At 42.2% G+C, this 16241-nt stretch overlaps 2 protein-coding genes and 1 pseudogene across 2 annotated transcripts; 2 read left to right on the plus strand and 1 right to left on the minus strand.

Moving 5' to 3' along the window:
* Positions 1-446: 446 nt before the first annotated feature.
* Positions 447-2909, plus strand: LOC135564491 (protein S100-A1-like). The gene is made up of 3 exons (XM_065009542.1): positions 447-546; positions 2161-2320; positions 2760-2909. Exons 2-3 carry the CDS (start codon positions 2180-2182, stop codon positions 2907-2909), a joined length of 291 nt encoding a protein of 96 aa, XP_064865614.1. The 5' UTR covers positions 447-546; positions 2161-2179.
* On the minus strand, positions 2450-8675 carry LOC115103995 (methyltransferase-like protein 25B; annotated as a pseudogene).
* Positions 8641-12270, plus strand: LOC115104001 (interferon-stimulated 20 kDa exonuclease-like 2). Its single transcript, XM_029625123.2, has 4 exons — positions 8641-8743; positions 9203-10096; positions 11283-11483; positions 11643-12270. The coding sequence occupies exons 2-4, from the start codon at positions 9389-9391 to the stop codon at positions 11742-11744; spliced, it is 1011 nt and encodes a 336-aa protein (XP_029480983.2). The 5' UTR covers positions 8641-8743; positions 9203-9388; the 3' UTR covers positions 11745-12270.
* Positions 12271-16241: the final 3971 nt, after the last annotated feature.

Consider the following 16241-nt stretch of genomic DNA (forward strand, 5'->3'; position numbering starts at 1 on the left):
GAATAAATGTTACATGCGGTATATTCATTCTTTACGCCAATTTTGTTGCAAAACGTTTTGCAACAGAAACCATTTAGCCTACGCCAAACGGTAAACGTTTTGCAAGAGTTTCTATTGGACAAATTCAGGTAGGTCCCGTTACCGTTTCCTCTGAGTGCATCAGTGTGGTTCTTAAACCGTAAACGGTTTCCGTTGCAACTAAACTCGGAATGGAAGTCGGTCTTTTTAGTTGCTTTAATAAACCAATAGGTCCCATCATTTCAAGACGTCGTTGTTAAATACAGCCTATACGACTGTATACTGATACTGTCTTGTTTATGCGATAGGCTAATACATTCTGTATAATACTTATAATTAGTAGTTGCACCGCGAAATGTAACCTGACATGGTTAAATTAATTAGGCATACCTGTGTCATTTGCATCCGTGACGTTGTAGGTTTCACCGGTGGGAGGCGCCTGATTTGAATTTTGTCTCAGGTGAGATGCATAAAACAGGTAAGATGACAGTCGACGCCACTTTTGCTTCGTTTGTCATCAGCTTTGAGGTGAGTAGCGGACCTGTTTGTGGTTATGTATATCAACAACCACCTGTATGCCTAGTTCTTGATGAGCATATGTTCTTATTTGGTCATGCAGCCTATTTTTATTTGTTATACCTTTATTTAACTAGGCAAGTCAGTTAAAGAACAAATTCTTATTTTCAATGACGGCCTAGGAACAGTCAGATGAGAGAAATCAAATGTCATTTTTGGGGGGGGGGACTCTGTAGCATTGGGTTTCTATTTTATAGTGGTTCTCTTTTGGTAATTGCACAATTTGCCATCTGTTTTATAATTGGCTTAAACTAGGCCTACAAAAAGTTTCAGCAAATGTGCTTTGGGCCTAATACTGACTGGAATAACCACTATACACAGTGTACAAAATATTAGGTAGACCTTCCCCTTTTGTCCTAAGAATAGCCTCAATTCGTCGAGGTCGACGAACTCTACAAGGTAAAAAAGCGTTCCGCAGGGATGCTGGTCCATGTTGATGCTGACACTTCCCACAGTTCTGTAAAGTTGGCTGGATGTCCTTTTGGGTGGTGAACCATTCTTAATACAAACGGGGAAACTATTGCGCAGCGTTGCTTTTCTTGACATACTCCAACTGGTGCGCCTGGCACCTGTTAGTTTGAACAGAAGTCTTTTGTTGTGCCCTTTAACCCTCAATAGCACACATTCTCAAGACTTAAAATCCATATTTTAACGTGTTTCTACCCCTTCAACTACACTGAAGTGCATTTAACAAGTGACATCAATAAGGGATAATGGCGTTCACCTGGTCAGTGTCATTGAAAGAGCAGGTGTTCCTTATGTTTTGTTCACTCGGTGTACTTTCAGTCCAATTGCCTCAACAGCCCGTGGTGTTTTAATGAGGGTGTTTTCACAGAGCTGATCACATTTGTAAGGAACAGAACTACAATCTAAACTTATCAAATAATGCTTGATTCAGGGGTGTTGTGTGCTTTAGATGCATCAAACATTAGGCCTACCCCCTTCAGAGCTTGAATTACTAGGATAGCTGCACACATCACAAAAGAATGGGCTACATTTGTGTCTCTGGGGATGACAATTTTATAGCTTGTGAAACCATCTATAACCTTACTGAGACAACCAATCCTTTTCGAATGTTTATCATGGACCCCCTGAGAACAGCAAGGTATGACTGTTTCCTCTGTAGGCTCACCAGGGCTGTACTGTTGAAGTGTGCTCACCAGGACAACCAATAGCAATGTCTCATTCTCCTTTGGATCAATATTTTTCAATCCTAGTTGCTGCTGGAGTTGATGTCTTATTTAAAGATCTTAATTCATGGGTTGCTAGTTATCGGATGCCTGTCTAGATCATAATTGACTGTTTTTCAAAGACCACATTTGAAAGGGGGATAGAATTTAACCCACATGATCATTTTGAACTGGATTAAATGCTCAAAAGAAACTGGCCCCAGTGGCTGTTGCATACAGTTTACAATATTCTACACACTGACAAATGTTTCATGTAAAAATAGACAGGAACCAGTAAGGAGTTCACTTCATGCAAATTGACTTCTACTGTAAAATCTAATTGTCCATACAGTTTATACACTGTCATGGATTGACCTGTCCCTCACATTTCTTTTAGGTATTCACAGCAGTGTAAAATGGGTTCCAAACTCGAGAGTGCAATGGAGGGGCTAATTCAAGTGTTCCACTCATATTCCTCAAAAGAAGGGGACAAGTACAAGCTGAGCAAAGTTGAGCTGAAGAATCTATTGCAGGGTGAACTGAGTGAATTCCTGGCGGTGAGTTTGATTCCTAATGCTGTCCAGGGGAGGGATATGTGGTTTCAATATGACATTCTGTTCAATTACATTGTAAGTAGACATAAACAAAATGTAAAACTGCCCCACAGCAAGTCATACATGCAAGAATTGGAGAAGTCTTGATTTATTCAACAGTTGTGGGACCATCACCTTCACAACATATTGTATTAGAATCATTTAAATAATACCATGGCCTTGCCTAGAAATGACACATCACCTAGACATTTCATAGATATGAAATGATTTGATGGTAAAACAATGGCATGAGATGGATTTTTCCATCTGATTGGCTTTGTGCAATTTCCTACGCATTGCTTATTCCAGTTCTTATCTACAACTGTTCTAAGAGTCATGTGGCTGCTTCTGGCCTTGGCCTACCTTTCAATGCATTAACTGTTTCTACTCCTCTCTCTCTCAGGCATGCAAGGACCCTATGGTAGTAGAGAAGATCATGAGTGATCTGGATGAAGACAAAGATGGCGAAGTGGACTTTCAGGAGTTTGTCGTCTTGGTTGTTGCGCTGACGGTGGCCTGTAACGAGTTCTTTGTAGAGGGCCTGAATGAATGAGTTGGGGGAAACAGTCTGTGACCTCAACTTTCTACTCATTATTCCTTGTTAATAAAACAAACTTATGCTTTCATTTGATTGAAATGACTATCTTTTTGACAAAAAGGCAAATGTTTCAGTATTCTTGTCACATAATGGTAATTTCTAACAAAGGCTCCTTTCACTGTTGTAAAATGATTGCTTCTGGAGAGAATCCTGCAATGGACTGGGCAGTTTCAGTGTACTATTGCACTAGTAGTTAACATTCTGCTCAGATCAATGAAGGTAATCATTGCTATTTTCTAAATGTTACTCAGCTCATTTGACTTGAATGCGTGTTACTGGTACATGTCTTTTGCATGAACTCTGGGCCGTATGAATCAATCGTCTCGGAGTAGGAGTGCTGATTTAGGATCAGTTTTGCTTTTTCATCTGTGAATAAGATTACATGGACGGTAGGGATCATTAAAAAAAACACTTGTACTGAGATTCTTCATATGGCCCCTGGTCTGCCACCTATGCTTAAACATGGCGAACCGCACCCAACATTTTAGGGAAGGCTTTGTACTGAAATGCACAACTTTTAGCCAAACATGGTTCTAAACTAACTTCCAAAGTGACTTCCCCTCAGGTGTGCACTGCAAAGCTCCAGAGAGGAAGGGGGAAAAAAACAAGTTCCCACACAGCAGACTGGCTGCATCCTAAGTTTCCCCAATCTTAATGACATGCAAAGCTTGATTTAAATCCATGAAAAATATTGCTTTAGAGCCTGTGTGTTGGCGGCAACAGAACACTGCAGTCTCTGACAACCTAATACTGGAGTCTGGATGCTTCAGCCATTTGCGTCGCACACTTCCTGTAACTTAAAATATGAGCATGCCCTGAGCAACATTTCAGGGTTTCATGTATGACTGCTGCTGTGAGAAATTTGCCACCTTTAATATTTCAAGCAGCCTTAAACTAGTGAGACCACTAGAAACAGGCTTTGGAAAATTAACTAAGGCTTCATCAGGTGAAATCTAAATACTCGTCTTCATTCATTTACACAATTTGCCAGAAAAGGGGTACATTCTCTCAAAAGCAATTTTGTCCAGACAATATGGAAAAGCAATTGCATTACATGTATGGTTGCGTGGCCTCCACTTCTTTCCACATTCTGTGAAATATTAGTCATTTGGCTCTGGCCATGTCCGAATACCCATACTTACGTTCTAAATAGTAGGCCATTTTGAAAATCCAGTAAACTTTAAATGCGCAGATGTCATACTTATTTCAGCTTTGACAACCAGATATGGGGATGTGCTATCAAAATTAACCAAAACACGAAACAATGCAATTGTGCATGATAAATTCTCAGTATAGAAAAACATTTTTATAGTATGTAATTTCCAAAAATCAGGTATGGCTTAAATGTTACTGATTTCAGGTCATCTAGTAGAATTCGATGCACATTTTTCCACAGTGCATTGGAAGAGGTGGGCTGCGAGTGATTGGCTACTTGGAGAACTAGGACCTAACAAAATTAGGCAACTTAATTGGGAAGATGCCAAATAGCAAAGCTTCTGCGGTGGTGTTCAAATGTACTGTAGGCCAAGTAGTTTTTGTTCTCTTTAAAATGATGATGCGTTTTGCATCAGGCTACATCTTTTCAAAACATTTATTTACCCAAAGTGGATTTCTGTTCTCATTAAAGTATTGTTCATCAGAGCTTTTAAACTAAACCATCTTTAGATGTTTTAATGCGTCAGTAGCGGGGACTCGGGATGTGGCTGCGTTATTGTCATGTTAATCAGGCCTTTTGATTTGAACACATGGATTGTTTTAGTTTTGAAGGCCTTAGCAGTCTGATCTCGTTCCCAGTTATCAGTGCTTTAGTTTTCTGTTGCTGTCCAACAGTTTTGAATCTGCGATGCACCGGCATGTCTACGTTTTTTGTTGATTTTAACATTTGAAAAGTTTTGGTGTGTGTCCTAGGGTATTTGATTTAATGTATATATGCACTTGGGTTTCACTAAATATGTTAATGAAACCAAAACCAGATTTAAAGTGCCTTTGAACGGAGTATGGTAGTAGGTGCCAGTCATACCGGTTTGTGTCAAGAACTGCAACACTGCTGGGTTTTTCACACATCAGTTTCCCATGTGTATCAAGAATGGTTCACCACCCAAAGGACATCAAGACAACTATAACGTCATGACTATTCAGAGTTTAGAGAAATTAACTGAATTGGAAATGGGCTGGTTAATTAATGCATGTCTTTTGAATTTTGAAAAATCCACCCGTACTCTGCACCGCCCCACCTACTCAGCCAGTCAGGAGCCGCTACTGCGTTGTGGCCGTGGCATACTTTTTACTAAACGGTATATGCAAAATAGTTTGCGACAATGAGTACATCGTATGCAGTTTAAGTATGTGGTACGCTAGTACGGATATTCGGACACAGATACTCACTTCTAAACTTCCACTCCAAAGTCTTTGAGCACCAATGAGTAAGGGAGTAAACTCTGAACACAACACACGATTTTAGAGTTGTCCTTGGTTATGGAAGAGTACACTCGGCCTCTTTGTCCCTTGTCGGCTGCTTCAGTACCAGGTTTCAGGGAGAGAAAGCAGGGTCAAAGAGTGGCACCAGCTGACTCTTTATACCCACACCAACAATCAAGCAATAACAAATAACACCTTTACTGTTAGCACTGCACTAGGCCCACAAAAAAAGATGTATGGAATCCAGATACAAGATCTGATAACACACAGTCTCTGTACATTTCCTCATCTTTCTCCTGAAGGTATAGCATCCTGTCCAGCAGCACCAGAGTCTACACCACCGGTGCCAGTAGCAGAGCCAGGCTGAAGTATACCACCACACGACCCTCCTGCCTCAGCATGGCCCCCACTCTGCAGGTGTCCAGGGGCAGGCCAATGCGGGGCAGACCCAGACAGGCATACCTGTGGGTACATGGTGAGAGGGGGTCAGGGTTGTTTGACCTAAAGGCTATGTAGAGAGATCGCAGATATTGAATTCCTAAATGTGATCATCAAAATGATTATCATTATACACAAGGATAATACCAAATAGTAAAGGTTTTTCTGAGACAAATGCAAGGATGAATTTCTTAGGTTTTCATCCTAACATACAGTGAAAGCTGCTGCCTAATGATACAGACTGAAGAGGTATGGATACAAACTTGTGTAAACACTCACCCTGTAAAGGGTAGTGGATGTGCTTTCTTTATCGCCTGGACTCCTGGCCCGCGCAGTCCCGGCTTCACCTCCCTGATAACTGTCTTCAGGGTTGCCCGATAACAGTGCATCCTTAGCAACCCACTCTCCTCCCGCAGCCTGTGCACGTAGTCCTCGATGGCGTGACACGCCCCCTCCCGCGCTTTATAGGACAGCTGGTGTCCTGGCAACCCCTGCACCGAGGAGCTCATAGGGTAGCCAAACTCTGAGTGATATGTCTCATTGGTGGGGAAAGGGGACGGGCTATGAGGCCAGGGGGGGTTTGGGTTCTAGCTGGTGGTGATCTTCATGTAGCAGCACGCCACTGAGGTGATGCCATGAACGTGAGTGGAGAAGTAGGGTGGCGCTGAGGTCCCCGCAGGCATGGAGGCATGTTAGGATGAAATCTGGACATCCCTGCCCCTCTTCCACAGGGCAGACAACAACTTCAGTGGATGAACACTCTTGGCAGAGTAGGTGGACATATGGGCCTTGTCCGGCTTTAGTCTTGCAGAGACGTTTTGGAAACGAGAGTGAGCTAGACCGGAGTTCATGTTTTACACTAGGAAAAGAGTTTGTACATGCATTGTCATTATTCTTGAGCGGGGATGCAGCCTGGCCATTGTCTCAACAACCCAGGAATTCTGATTCTGCAGTCAACACAGGCTAGTCTCTGTGCCCATGTTGCTGATCAGCTTCTGACATGGACCCCCCGCTGTCTCTTCTTACTGGGTCCAGCCAGAGTGGTCTGATCCTCACAGACACAGTTACCATTTCCTACCTGCTTGATGCTTTGGGGTTGACCCAGCCAGCCACATGGTAGGGTGAGGGGCCAGATCTAGAGAGGGGAGGTCCATTCTGAAAGAGTATGAGCAGTATAAATATTTAATTCTTCATTATATTGCATATTAGCAATATTCACCAAATTGCTTCACCTCTTTCTTCCCAAAAAATCCTAGTCAACTGGGCCTTTCTTGCACTTTACTACTGAGCGTTCTGGTGCATTACCTTCCTCTGCCGCTCCTTCTCCAGCGTCCACAGAAGCTGTCCATCATATTTGGATGCCATGGAAACTAGAGTGGGATCAGCCTCAATTTCAGTCCCAGACAGACAGAGCCCAAACGACAAGAAACAAGTCAAATGGCCCTAGGGAGACCAGTAGGGATATACAACATCGTGACAAATCATATACCGTGACAAATCTCATTGTTAGGCAGATTACAAAAAGTAATATTGTGTGACTCCTAGGTCTGATAACAAGACTGAATATTAGGTTACCTGTCCAGAGCCCACATCCACCACACTATTGCAGTCTGTCAGGTCACAAAGCTGCTTCACCAACTGTGGAGAGAGATGAACAGATCAGTATCCACAACTGAAATGCTTATTTGAATCAGCAGTATATATATGTAAAGTAGTATGCACATCCATATATGTAAAGTAGTATGCACATCCATATATGTAAAGTAGTATGCACATCCATATATGTAAAGTAGTATGCACACCTTTACCTTGCCCAGACTCCAGATTTCATGCTGCTTTTTGGGTTTCACATGTTTCCCAGCAGTGAGCTCTGACTCTTGTTCTCCAAGAACTCCTCTGGCTTCAGCATGCCCACTTCATGTCCCTGTTTGCCCTGGGGTGTCATGGCATGCGCAGTGGCCCGGAAAGCCAATAGTGAAAGAGGCAATAGTAGCTGAAATTTAAAAAAAAGTAAATTGTATAAGTTATTTAACTGTTTTATGATATAGAATCCAATTCAAATTGAACGAATACACTGGTATGACTGAATACCTTTTTTATATTTATTTTATTTCACCTTTATTTAACCAGGTAGGCTAGTTGAGAACAAGTTCTCATTTACAACTGCGACCTGGCCAAGATAAAGCAAAGCAGTTCGACACATACAACAACACAGAGTTAGTTACACATGGAGTAAACAAACATACAGTCAATAATACAGTAGAAAAACAAGTCTATATACAATGTGTGCAAATGAGGTGAGATAAGGGAGGTAAAGGCAATAAATAGGCCATGGTGGCGAAGTAAATACAATATAGCAATTAAACACTGGAATGGTAGATGTTCATTAGATGAAAAAAAACAACTTCAATTCACATTCAATCTGTTAGCTATTTGTGGGGGTGACAGGTCACAGAGGATCTATTGCCATCTGGTAGGTGTAACATTATAACTTTAGACCGTCCCCTCGCCCATACCCGGGCGCGAACCAGGGACCCTCTGCACACATCAACAACAGTCACCCACGAAGCATCGTTACCCATCGCTCCACAAAAGTCGCGGACCTTGCAGATCAAGGGGAACCACTACTTCAAGGTCTCAGAGCAAGTGACGTCACCGATTGAAACGCTGAGCACATCATTCGACTGTCGCATCGGCAACTGACTGGCTACAACAACTGGTTACGAATTGTGAACATTAAACATTTCAACAATAGGCTATTTCAACAGAGTCCGAGTGAAATAGTTTTATATAACGACGATGAGAAGTGTTTGTAGCTCTTCCTCACAACTACGTCCATTAGTGTATATCACAACACGAACTCTGAACCCGGAACCGGAAGTAGTCGACTGTTTGGCTGTTAAGGAAGTCGGAGTATGGTGCTATGTTTATAGGTCGGTGTATAAATGTAATTTGTTGTATGACGCTGATTTGTGCACCACCATATTATCAGGATACAATTTGAGTGAAGACATAGAGTTAAATGAGTCTGTCTGGAGAATAGAGTTTCATTCCTAGCTAGCTAATGTTCGAGTCGAAGCTTAGCATTATAGCTAGCCAATGACCCAGTTCTAGCTCGCCTAAACCGTATTTTCGACTGTAATATCATCCTGACAGCTAACGTTTACACTACACGGATTACACATACTTTTCGAAAATACCTAACGTTAATTGTGGCTAGCTAGCTAAGTTGGATCAATGTGTTTCATACTAAGCTAGTACCAAACTAGCTAGATTATATAAACAGCTAACTAGCTGGCTTCTTTGTTTGTCATTCATGACTATAATCTTTTCCTACAATTTCAGACATACCAGCTGCTTTGTTAACAGAAACCTATTTTGTTTTTGTCCAGGTATCACAATACTGCTTCCATTGATGTCATGATAATTGGGTCAGAATCACATTTGATTAAAGCAAATATTTGAACCTAAATTTGCACAGCAGTGAATGCCTTTATGTCCTGTTGAAGGGAGTGGGACGTAAACAGTTTTTGTCCAAGAACAAACCCAGCCCCAGTTGAGGAAGATTCCCCTCCAAGATGTCTGACATTATGTTAAACCTGGACTGTTCGGGCAGCAGTGGACCCTGTAAGGACTCATCGGGAAGCAACAAATACAAGGCATTCATCAACAGGCGGCGACTCTTGGAGAAAAAGGGTTACCTCAACAAAAAGCAGAACCAGCACAATCACAGACAGGGGAATAAACATCAGGGCCCACCTCACTGGCACAATGGGGCCAATTGGCCATCTCAACCCAATTCTGCACACAACAAAAGCATTGCTCACACGCATAATACTCACAGTAAAAGTTCATATCACATACCCAGGTCAGATCATGCTAGAAGCGTTGCTTCCAAGCCTGCATCATCCACAAGCAGCTCAACATCCTTGACCATAACTGTGGAGAATTCCACCAATCCTGAGCAATCCACTTCGACTATCACCCCGGGGCACCAACCCCCACCCACCAGGACTGTTGCACGCTATGCCTCTGTCCCAAGTGGGTCCGCCCCCCTTTGTAACCCCCTGAAGTACCTTGCCTTGGACTGTGAGATGGTCGGCACGGGCCCCAAGGGTCGCAACAGTGAGCTGGCACGATGCAGTATTGTCTCCTATGATGGAGACGTGGTGTATGACAGGTACATCAAGCCCACCAACGCAGTCACTGACTACCGGACTCGTTGGAGTGGCATCTCCTGGCATCAATTGGTCAAAGCCATGCCATTTCAACATGCCAGGAAGGAGGTAAGAAGGCTCCCGGAAGAGAATGTTCAAAGGAGGAGGAAAAATATGTTTTCCGTTGAACCTTTTTCCACCGTAAAGGACCTATGAGCATATCAAATTGGGTGTTAAATGAAAGCTAAGAGTCTATATTTTGGGGAAATGAAGGCATAGATACATTTTTCAACTATTATCCATCTTGAAAATGTGATATTAGCAAAGGCTTTGATTTCTGGATAAACGGGTGGAAAAGGGGTCTTAGAAAACATATACCAGAAAAAGTCTTAAAATGTATCAAAACACAGTAATGTTGAAGTAAAGACCCCTGCCAACTAATAGCAACACTCATTTTGAACTGGACTGTTTTTACAGCATTGAGCGGTCATGAGTCGATGCGCTTGTTTTGAGATCAAAGTGAGAGCTACGTGTAGTGACTTGTGCATATTTGTTCATATCCTTTGCTAGTTAGTGAGTTATTAGCCCAATTACAGATAATTTGTAGTCGGCAATGGAGGATTGATTGCTTCCTACAAGAGTACAAAACGTGAGCATTTTCTTTATAAAGCGAGTCAGGTAAATAGCTTTGTAGTGTTGTATTTTGAGACCGGCTTGATAAGCTAAGTAACCAATAGGCAGAGCATAGCATAATTTGTCTGATTCACTGTAGCAATGGTTTGGGAATAATTATGCATTTTATTTTGTAAAGTGGTTTCTTGCATCAAACACAACATTTGTTGTCGTCTTGTCTAAAGGTCAAGTGGATTAACAGGTTAATGTCAAGCCCTGCATGTTTTTTGTCATGTAATGTAAGCCTGCATTGAACCCCACACATTGGCTGCTACTGTTGATTTTTCTACTCACAGTAGCCTACTTGACCACTGTTAAAACTAACCTAAAGTGGGAACAGCATCAGTGTTCACAGTAAACCGCGCCGGAAGTTGCACTGAATTTTCACAACTTTCAAGTTTGCACTCAGCAGACCTGAAATTTGCTCAGTGATAATTTTTTTAGAGGGAACATTAGTTGTATGGTTTGTTAAACTTTCAAATCAATGATTTTTGTTTGGCATACATTTTCAAGTGAAAAAACTGAGTCAAAGCGTAAATCTGTTACAGTGGAATTGCCCCTTAATCTATTCTATTTGGACCTTTACTTTGCTAAACATGACCATGATATCATTTGATCTCTTCTGTATTCCCCCCTCCTATAGATACTGAAGATCCTTGCAGGAAAGGTGGTGATAGGGCATGCTGTCCACAATGACTTCAAGTCCCTGAGTTACAGTCACCCTGCTGTCTTAACGCGGGACACATCCCGCATTCCTCTCCTCAACCAGAAGGCTGGCTTTCCAGAGAAAGATGTTGCCTCACTGAAAAGACTCACCAAGGCCCTGTTCAACCGCAACATCCAGGTGAGAAGAGACTTCTGATTGAAATGGGATTGATTTGAATATAATCTATAGTGATTCAGTCTAGGTTGTTGTTTCTAGTCTCGGTAAAAGTAGTAAGCTACTTTTATTGTGTCGCTTATGTTATTTTGTAGTAACAAGGAATTCCCCTTGTGTTCTCAGACTGGGAAGAAGGGGCACTCGTCCGTGGAGGACGCCAAAGCCACCATGGAACTGTACAAAGTTGTGGAGGTGGAGTGGGAGAGGACCTTAGCCTCCAAATAGAAAAAAAGCCAGTGAAAGACAGTATGGACTGAACTGGTGAAAGGGTTGAGTGATGGTATGGACGTATCATGTTTAACATAATTTTAACATTCAGAAATCACTATCAGGTCTTCCACTTCTCACCTCAGCCACTTCTGTCTGTTTTTCTAATTCTGTAAAAAAACAAAAAACAGTTGCCTTCAGGGTTGCAGTTGTTTATTTTATGCTGGATGACCTATGGCACACGATGGCAGTCCTCTGCCACAAGGTTGCAGTCTATTTTCTTGGTTTTTATTCATTAATTCCTAATACAGTACTGTGATGTTTTTTTGCTTTGAATTGTCTAGAGTTATTTGTTCAGACATTTCTATTTTATATATTCAATTGTTAACATACAGTATCTCAGTACCTCATGTACATGTTCATTTTGCCGGGTGAAAGTAAAAGTCATTTTAATACAACTGCAGTATAATGAACAAATTGGTTTTAAATCATTATTGTAATGGCAAACATGGCAAAAAAAGAAATAAATGACCATTTCAAACTTTTAAGCCTACATTACTTATTGATATAATGAATGGCGCCCAAGAACATGGCTGACGTTTGACATTTTTTTTACTTATTGTGTGCATAATGATGCTGCTACCGTCTCTTATGACCGAAAATAACTTCTCGATCAGAAAAGCGATTACTCACAGCGGGCTGGAAGAAACTTTTTCCTTTAACGAGTGACAAGAAGGATATCCTGCTTTCACCGGAACAGGCCCAGATCCACGCCTTTTGTGTGAAGAAAAGATGCCGGAAAAGGGGCCACAGATCAGGCATCCTTCTGAGAATCCGGAGACGAGCGAGTTAACTCCCACTGCCTTCCATTCTTGCTAACTTGCAATCATTGGAAAATAAAATTGATGACCTACGATTAAGACTATCCTACCATAGTGCCCACAAAGCTCATCACTAAGCTAAGGACTCTGGGACTAAACACATCCCTCTGCAACTGGATCCTGGACTTCCTGATGGGCTGCCCCCAAGTGGTAAGAGTAGGCAACAGCACGTCTGCCACGCTGATCCTTAACACTGGGGCCCCTCAGGGGTGTGTACTTAGTCCCCTCCTGTATTCCCTGTTCACCCATAACTGTGTGGCCAAATACTACCCCAACACCATCATTAAGTTTGCTGACGACACAACAGTGGTGGGCCCGATCACTGACAGTGATGAGACAGACTATAGGGTGGAGGTCAGAGAACTGGCAGTGTGGTGCCAGGACAACAACCTCTCCCTCAATGTGAGCAAGACTAAGGAGCTGATCGTGGACTACAAGAGAAGGCGGGCCGAACAGGCCCCCATTAACATTGACGGGGCTGTAGTGGAGCAGGTTGAGAGTTTCAAGTTTCTTGGTGTCCACATCACCAACAAACTATCATGGTCCAAACACACCAAGACAGTTGTGAAGAGTGCATGACAAAAACCTATTCCTTCTCAGGAAAAAAAAATATTTGTCATGGGTCCCCAGATCCTCAAAAGGTTCTACAGCTGCACCATCGAGAGCATCCTGACCAGTTGCATCACCGCCTGGTATGGCAACTGCTCTGCATCTGACCATAAGGCACTACAGAGGGTCGTGCGAATGGCCCAGTACATCACTGGGGCCAAGCTTCCTGCCATCCAGGACCTACAGTTGAAGTTGAAAGTTTACATGCACTTAGGTTGGAGTCATTAAAACTCGTTTTTCAACCATTCCACACATTTCTTGTTAACAAACTATAGTTTTGCCAAGTCAGTTAGGACATCTACTTTGTGAATGACACAAGTCATTTTTCCAACAATTGTTTACAAACACAGTGAGTTATAAGTGAAATAATCAATCACAATTCCAGTGGGTCAGAAGTTTACCTACACTAAGTTGACTGCCTTTAAACAGCTTGGAAAATTCAGGAAAATTGTCATGGCTTTAGAAGCTTCTGATTGACTCAAATGATGTCAATTAGCCTATTGGAGGTGTACCTGTGGATGTATTTTAAGGCCTACCTTCAAACTCAGTGCCTATTTGCTTGACATCATGGGAAAATCAAAAGATATCAGCCAAGACCTCAGAAAAAAAATTGTAGACATCGACAAGTCTGGTTCCTCATTGGGAGCGATTTCCAAACACCTGAAGGTACCACGTGCGTCTGTACAAACAATAGTATGCAGGAATAAACACCATGGGACCACGCAGCCATCATACCGCTCAGGAAGGAGATGCTTTCTGTCTTCTAGAGATGAATGTACTTTGGTGAGAAAAGTGCAAATCAATCCCAGAACAACAGCAAAGGACATTGTGAAGATGCTAGAGGAAACGGGTCTATATCCACAGTAAAATTAGTCCTATATCGACATAACCTGAAAGGCCGCTCATCACCATAAAAAAAAAGCCAGACTACGGTTTGCAACTGCAAATGGGGACAAATATTGTACTTTTTGGGGAAATGTCCTCTGGTCTGATGAAACAAAAATAGATCTGTTTGGCCATAATGACTGGATGTTTGGAGGGAAAAGCCGAAGAACACCATCCCAACCGTGAAGCACGGGGGTGGCAGAATCATGTTGTGGGGGTGATTTCCTGCCAGAGGGACTAGTGCCCTTCACAAAATAGATGACATCATGAGGATGGAAAGTTAAGTGGATATATTTAAGCAACATCTCAATAACCCCAAGCATACTTCCAAAGTTGTGGCAAAATGGCTTAAGGACAACAAAGTCATGGTATTGGAGTGGCCATCACAAATCCCTGACCTCAATCCCATAGAACATTTACTGCATCTTGCCATCTTTATGTAATACATGTATCACTAGCCACTTTAAACTATGCCACTTTATGTTTATATACCCTACATTACTCATCTCATATGTATATACTGTACTCTATACCATCTACTGCATCTTGCCTATGCCGTTCTGTACCATCACTCATTCATATATCTTTATGTACATATTCTTTATCCCTTTACACGTGTGTGTATAAGTAATGGGCCAAAATTCCCCCAACTTATTGTGGGAAGGTTGTGGAAGGCCACCTGAAACGTTTGACCTAAGTTAAACATTTTAAAGTCAACTTCTGACCCACTGGTAATGTGATGAAAGAAACAAAAGCTGAAATAAATAATTCTCTACCATTATTCTGACATTTCACATTCTTAAAATAAAGTGGTGATCCTAACTGACCAAAGGGACAGGGAATTGTGAAAACTGAGTTTAAATGTATTTGGCTAAGGTGTATGTAAACATCTGACTTCAACGGTATATAATTGGCAGTGTCAGAAGAAAGCCCATAAAATTGTCAGAGACTCCAGTCACCCAAGTTACAGACTGTTTTCTCTGCTACCGCACGGCAAGCAGTACCGGAGCGCCAAGTCTAGGACCAAAGGCTCCTCAACAGCTTCTACCCCCAAGCCATAAGACTGCTGAGCAAATCATAAAATCGCCACCGGACAATTTACATTGACCCCCCCCCCCCTTTGTACACTGCTGTTTGTTACCTATGCATAGTCACTTCGCCATGTACAGATGACCTCAACTAGCCTGTACCCCCGCACACTGAGTCCGTACCGGTGCCCCATGTATATAGCCTCGTTATTCTAATTGTGTAACTTTTTTTTTTAGTCTGCTTGGTAAAAAAAATCATCTTGAACTGCACTGTTGGTTAAGGGCTTGTAAGTAAGCATTTCACGGTAAAGTCTACACTTGTTGTATTCGGCACATGTGACAAAGTTTGATTTGATAATAACCATGACACAAAGGCAATTGCATGTCTGTCCAGGGACTTGAGATTGAACAGGGGTTTCCAGAATGGGTCTTTGGAAAGTAGACTGTGGTCCTATTGACTCACAACTGTTACCAAGACACCGTTCAACACAACAGTGTGCCAGAACAGTGTGATTAGACTACAGCCCCAGTAGTCAACCTCATGCATTGTCGTCCAGTTGTTTCTTTTCAGTGGATAATGTAGCGACGCATTAGCTCAATGGCAATACTTGATTTTTAAAAATTGTGTCAAATCTAAAAACGATTTCAATTAGAAATCAAATGTATTCATGTTAATGTTGTTGACTTATACTTCAGTGCTGTGGGACCCATAAAGAAAGGCCCCTGTTGTACCTTCTCCTGCCCGGGTCAGGGTGTGAAACGTGTGCTACTGCCTTTGGCTGTTTTGCCCCCCCCCATTGAAGACCTATGCTAGGTATTCAAAGAGAACCGTTCTGTTCTTCTCATGTCAGCCTTGGCCTACCTCTATTGACCGAGCAGGCAACTGAAAACCACGGTATCGCCACCGCTTGTGCCAGAGCTCCTGATGGCTAAATCCAGGACATTACACCTTCTCGCCAGAATGTACCAGTGATTCTGAGAGGGCACGCCACTCTATGCCAGTCTTCCCGGCTGCCACCCATTCACTGGTTACGTGGATCCTTGTTTTTACATTGACGGACATCTTGACTCTTCACAATAACTATCCACTGAGGTTAAAAGACAATTCATTT

The sequence above is a fragment of the Oncorhynchus nerka genome, linkage group LG3, assembly GCF_034236695.1.
Source record: "Oncorhynchus nerka isolate Pitt River linkage group LG3, Oner_Uvic_2.0, whole genome shotgun sequence".
In the NCBI taxonomy this organism is placed as follows: Eukaryota; Metazoa; Chordata; class Actinopteri; order Salmoniformes; family Salmonidae; genus Oncorhynchus; species Oncorhynchus nerka.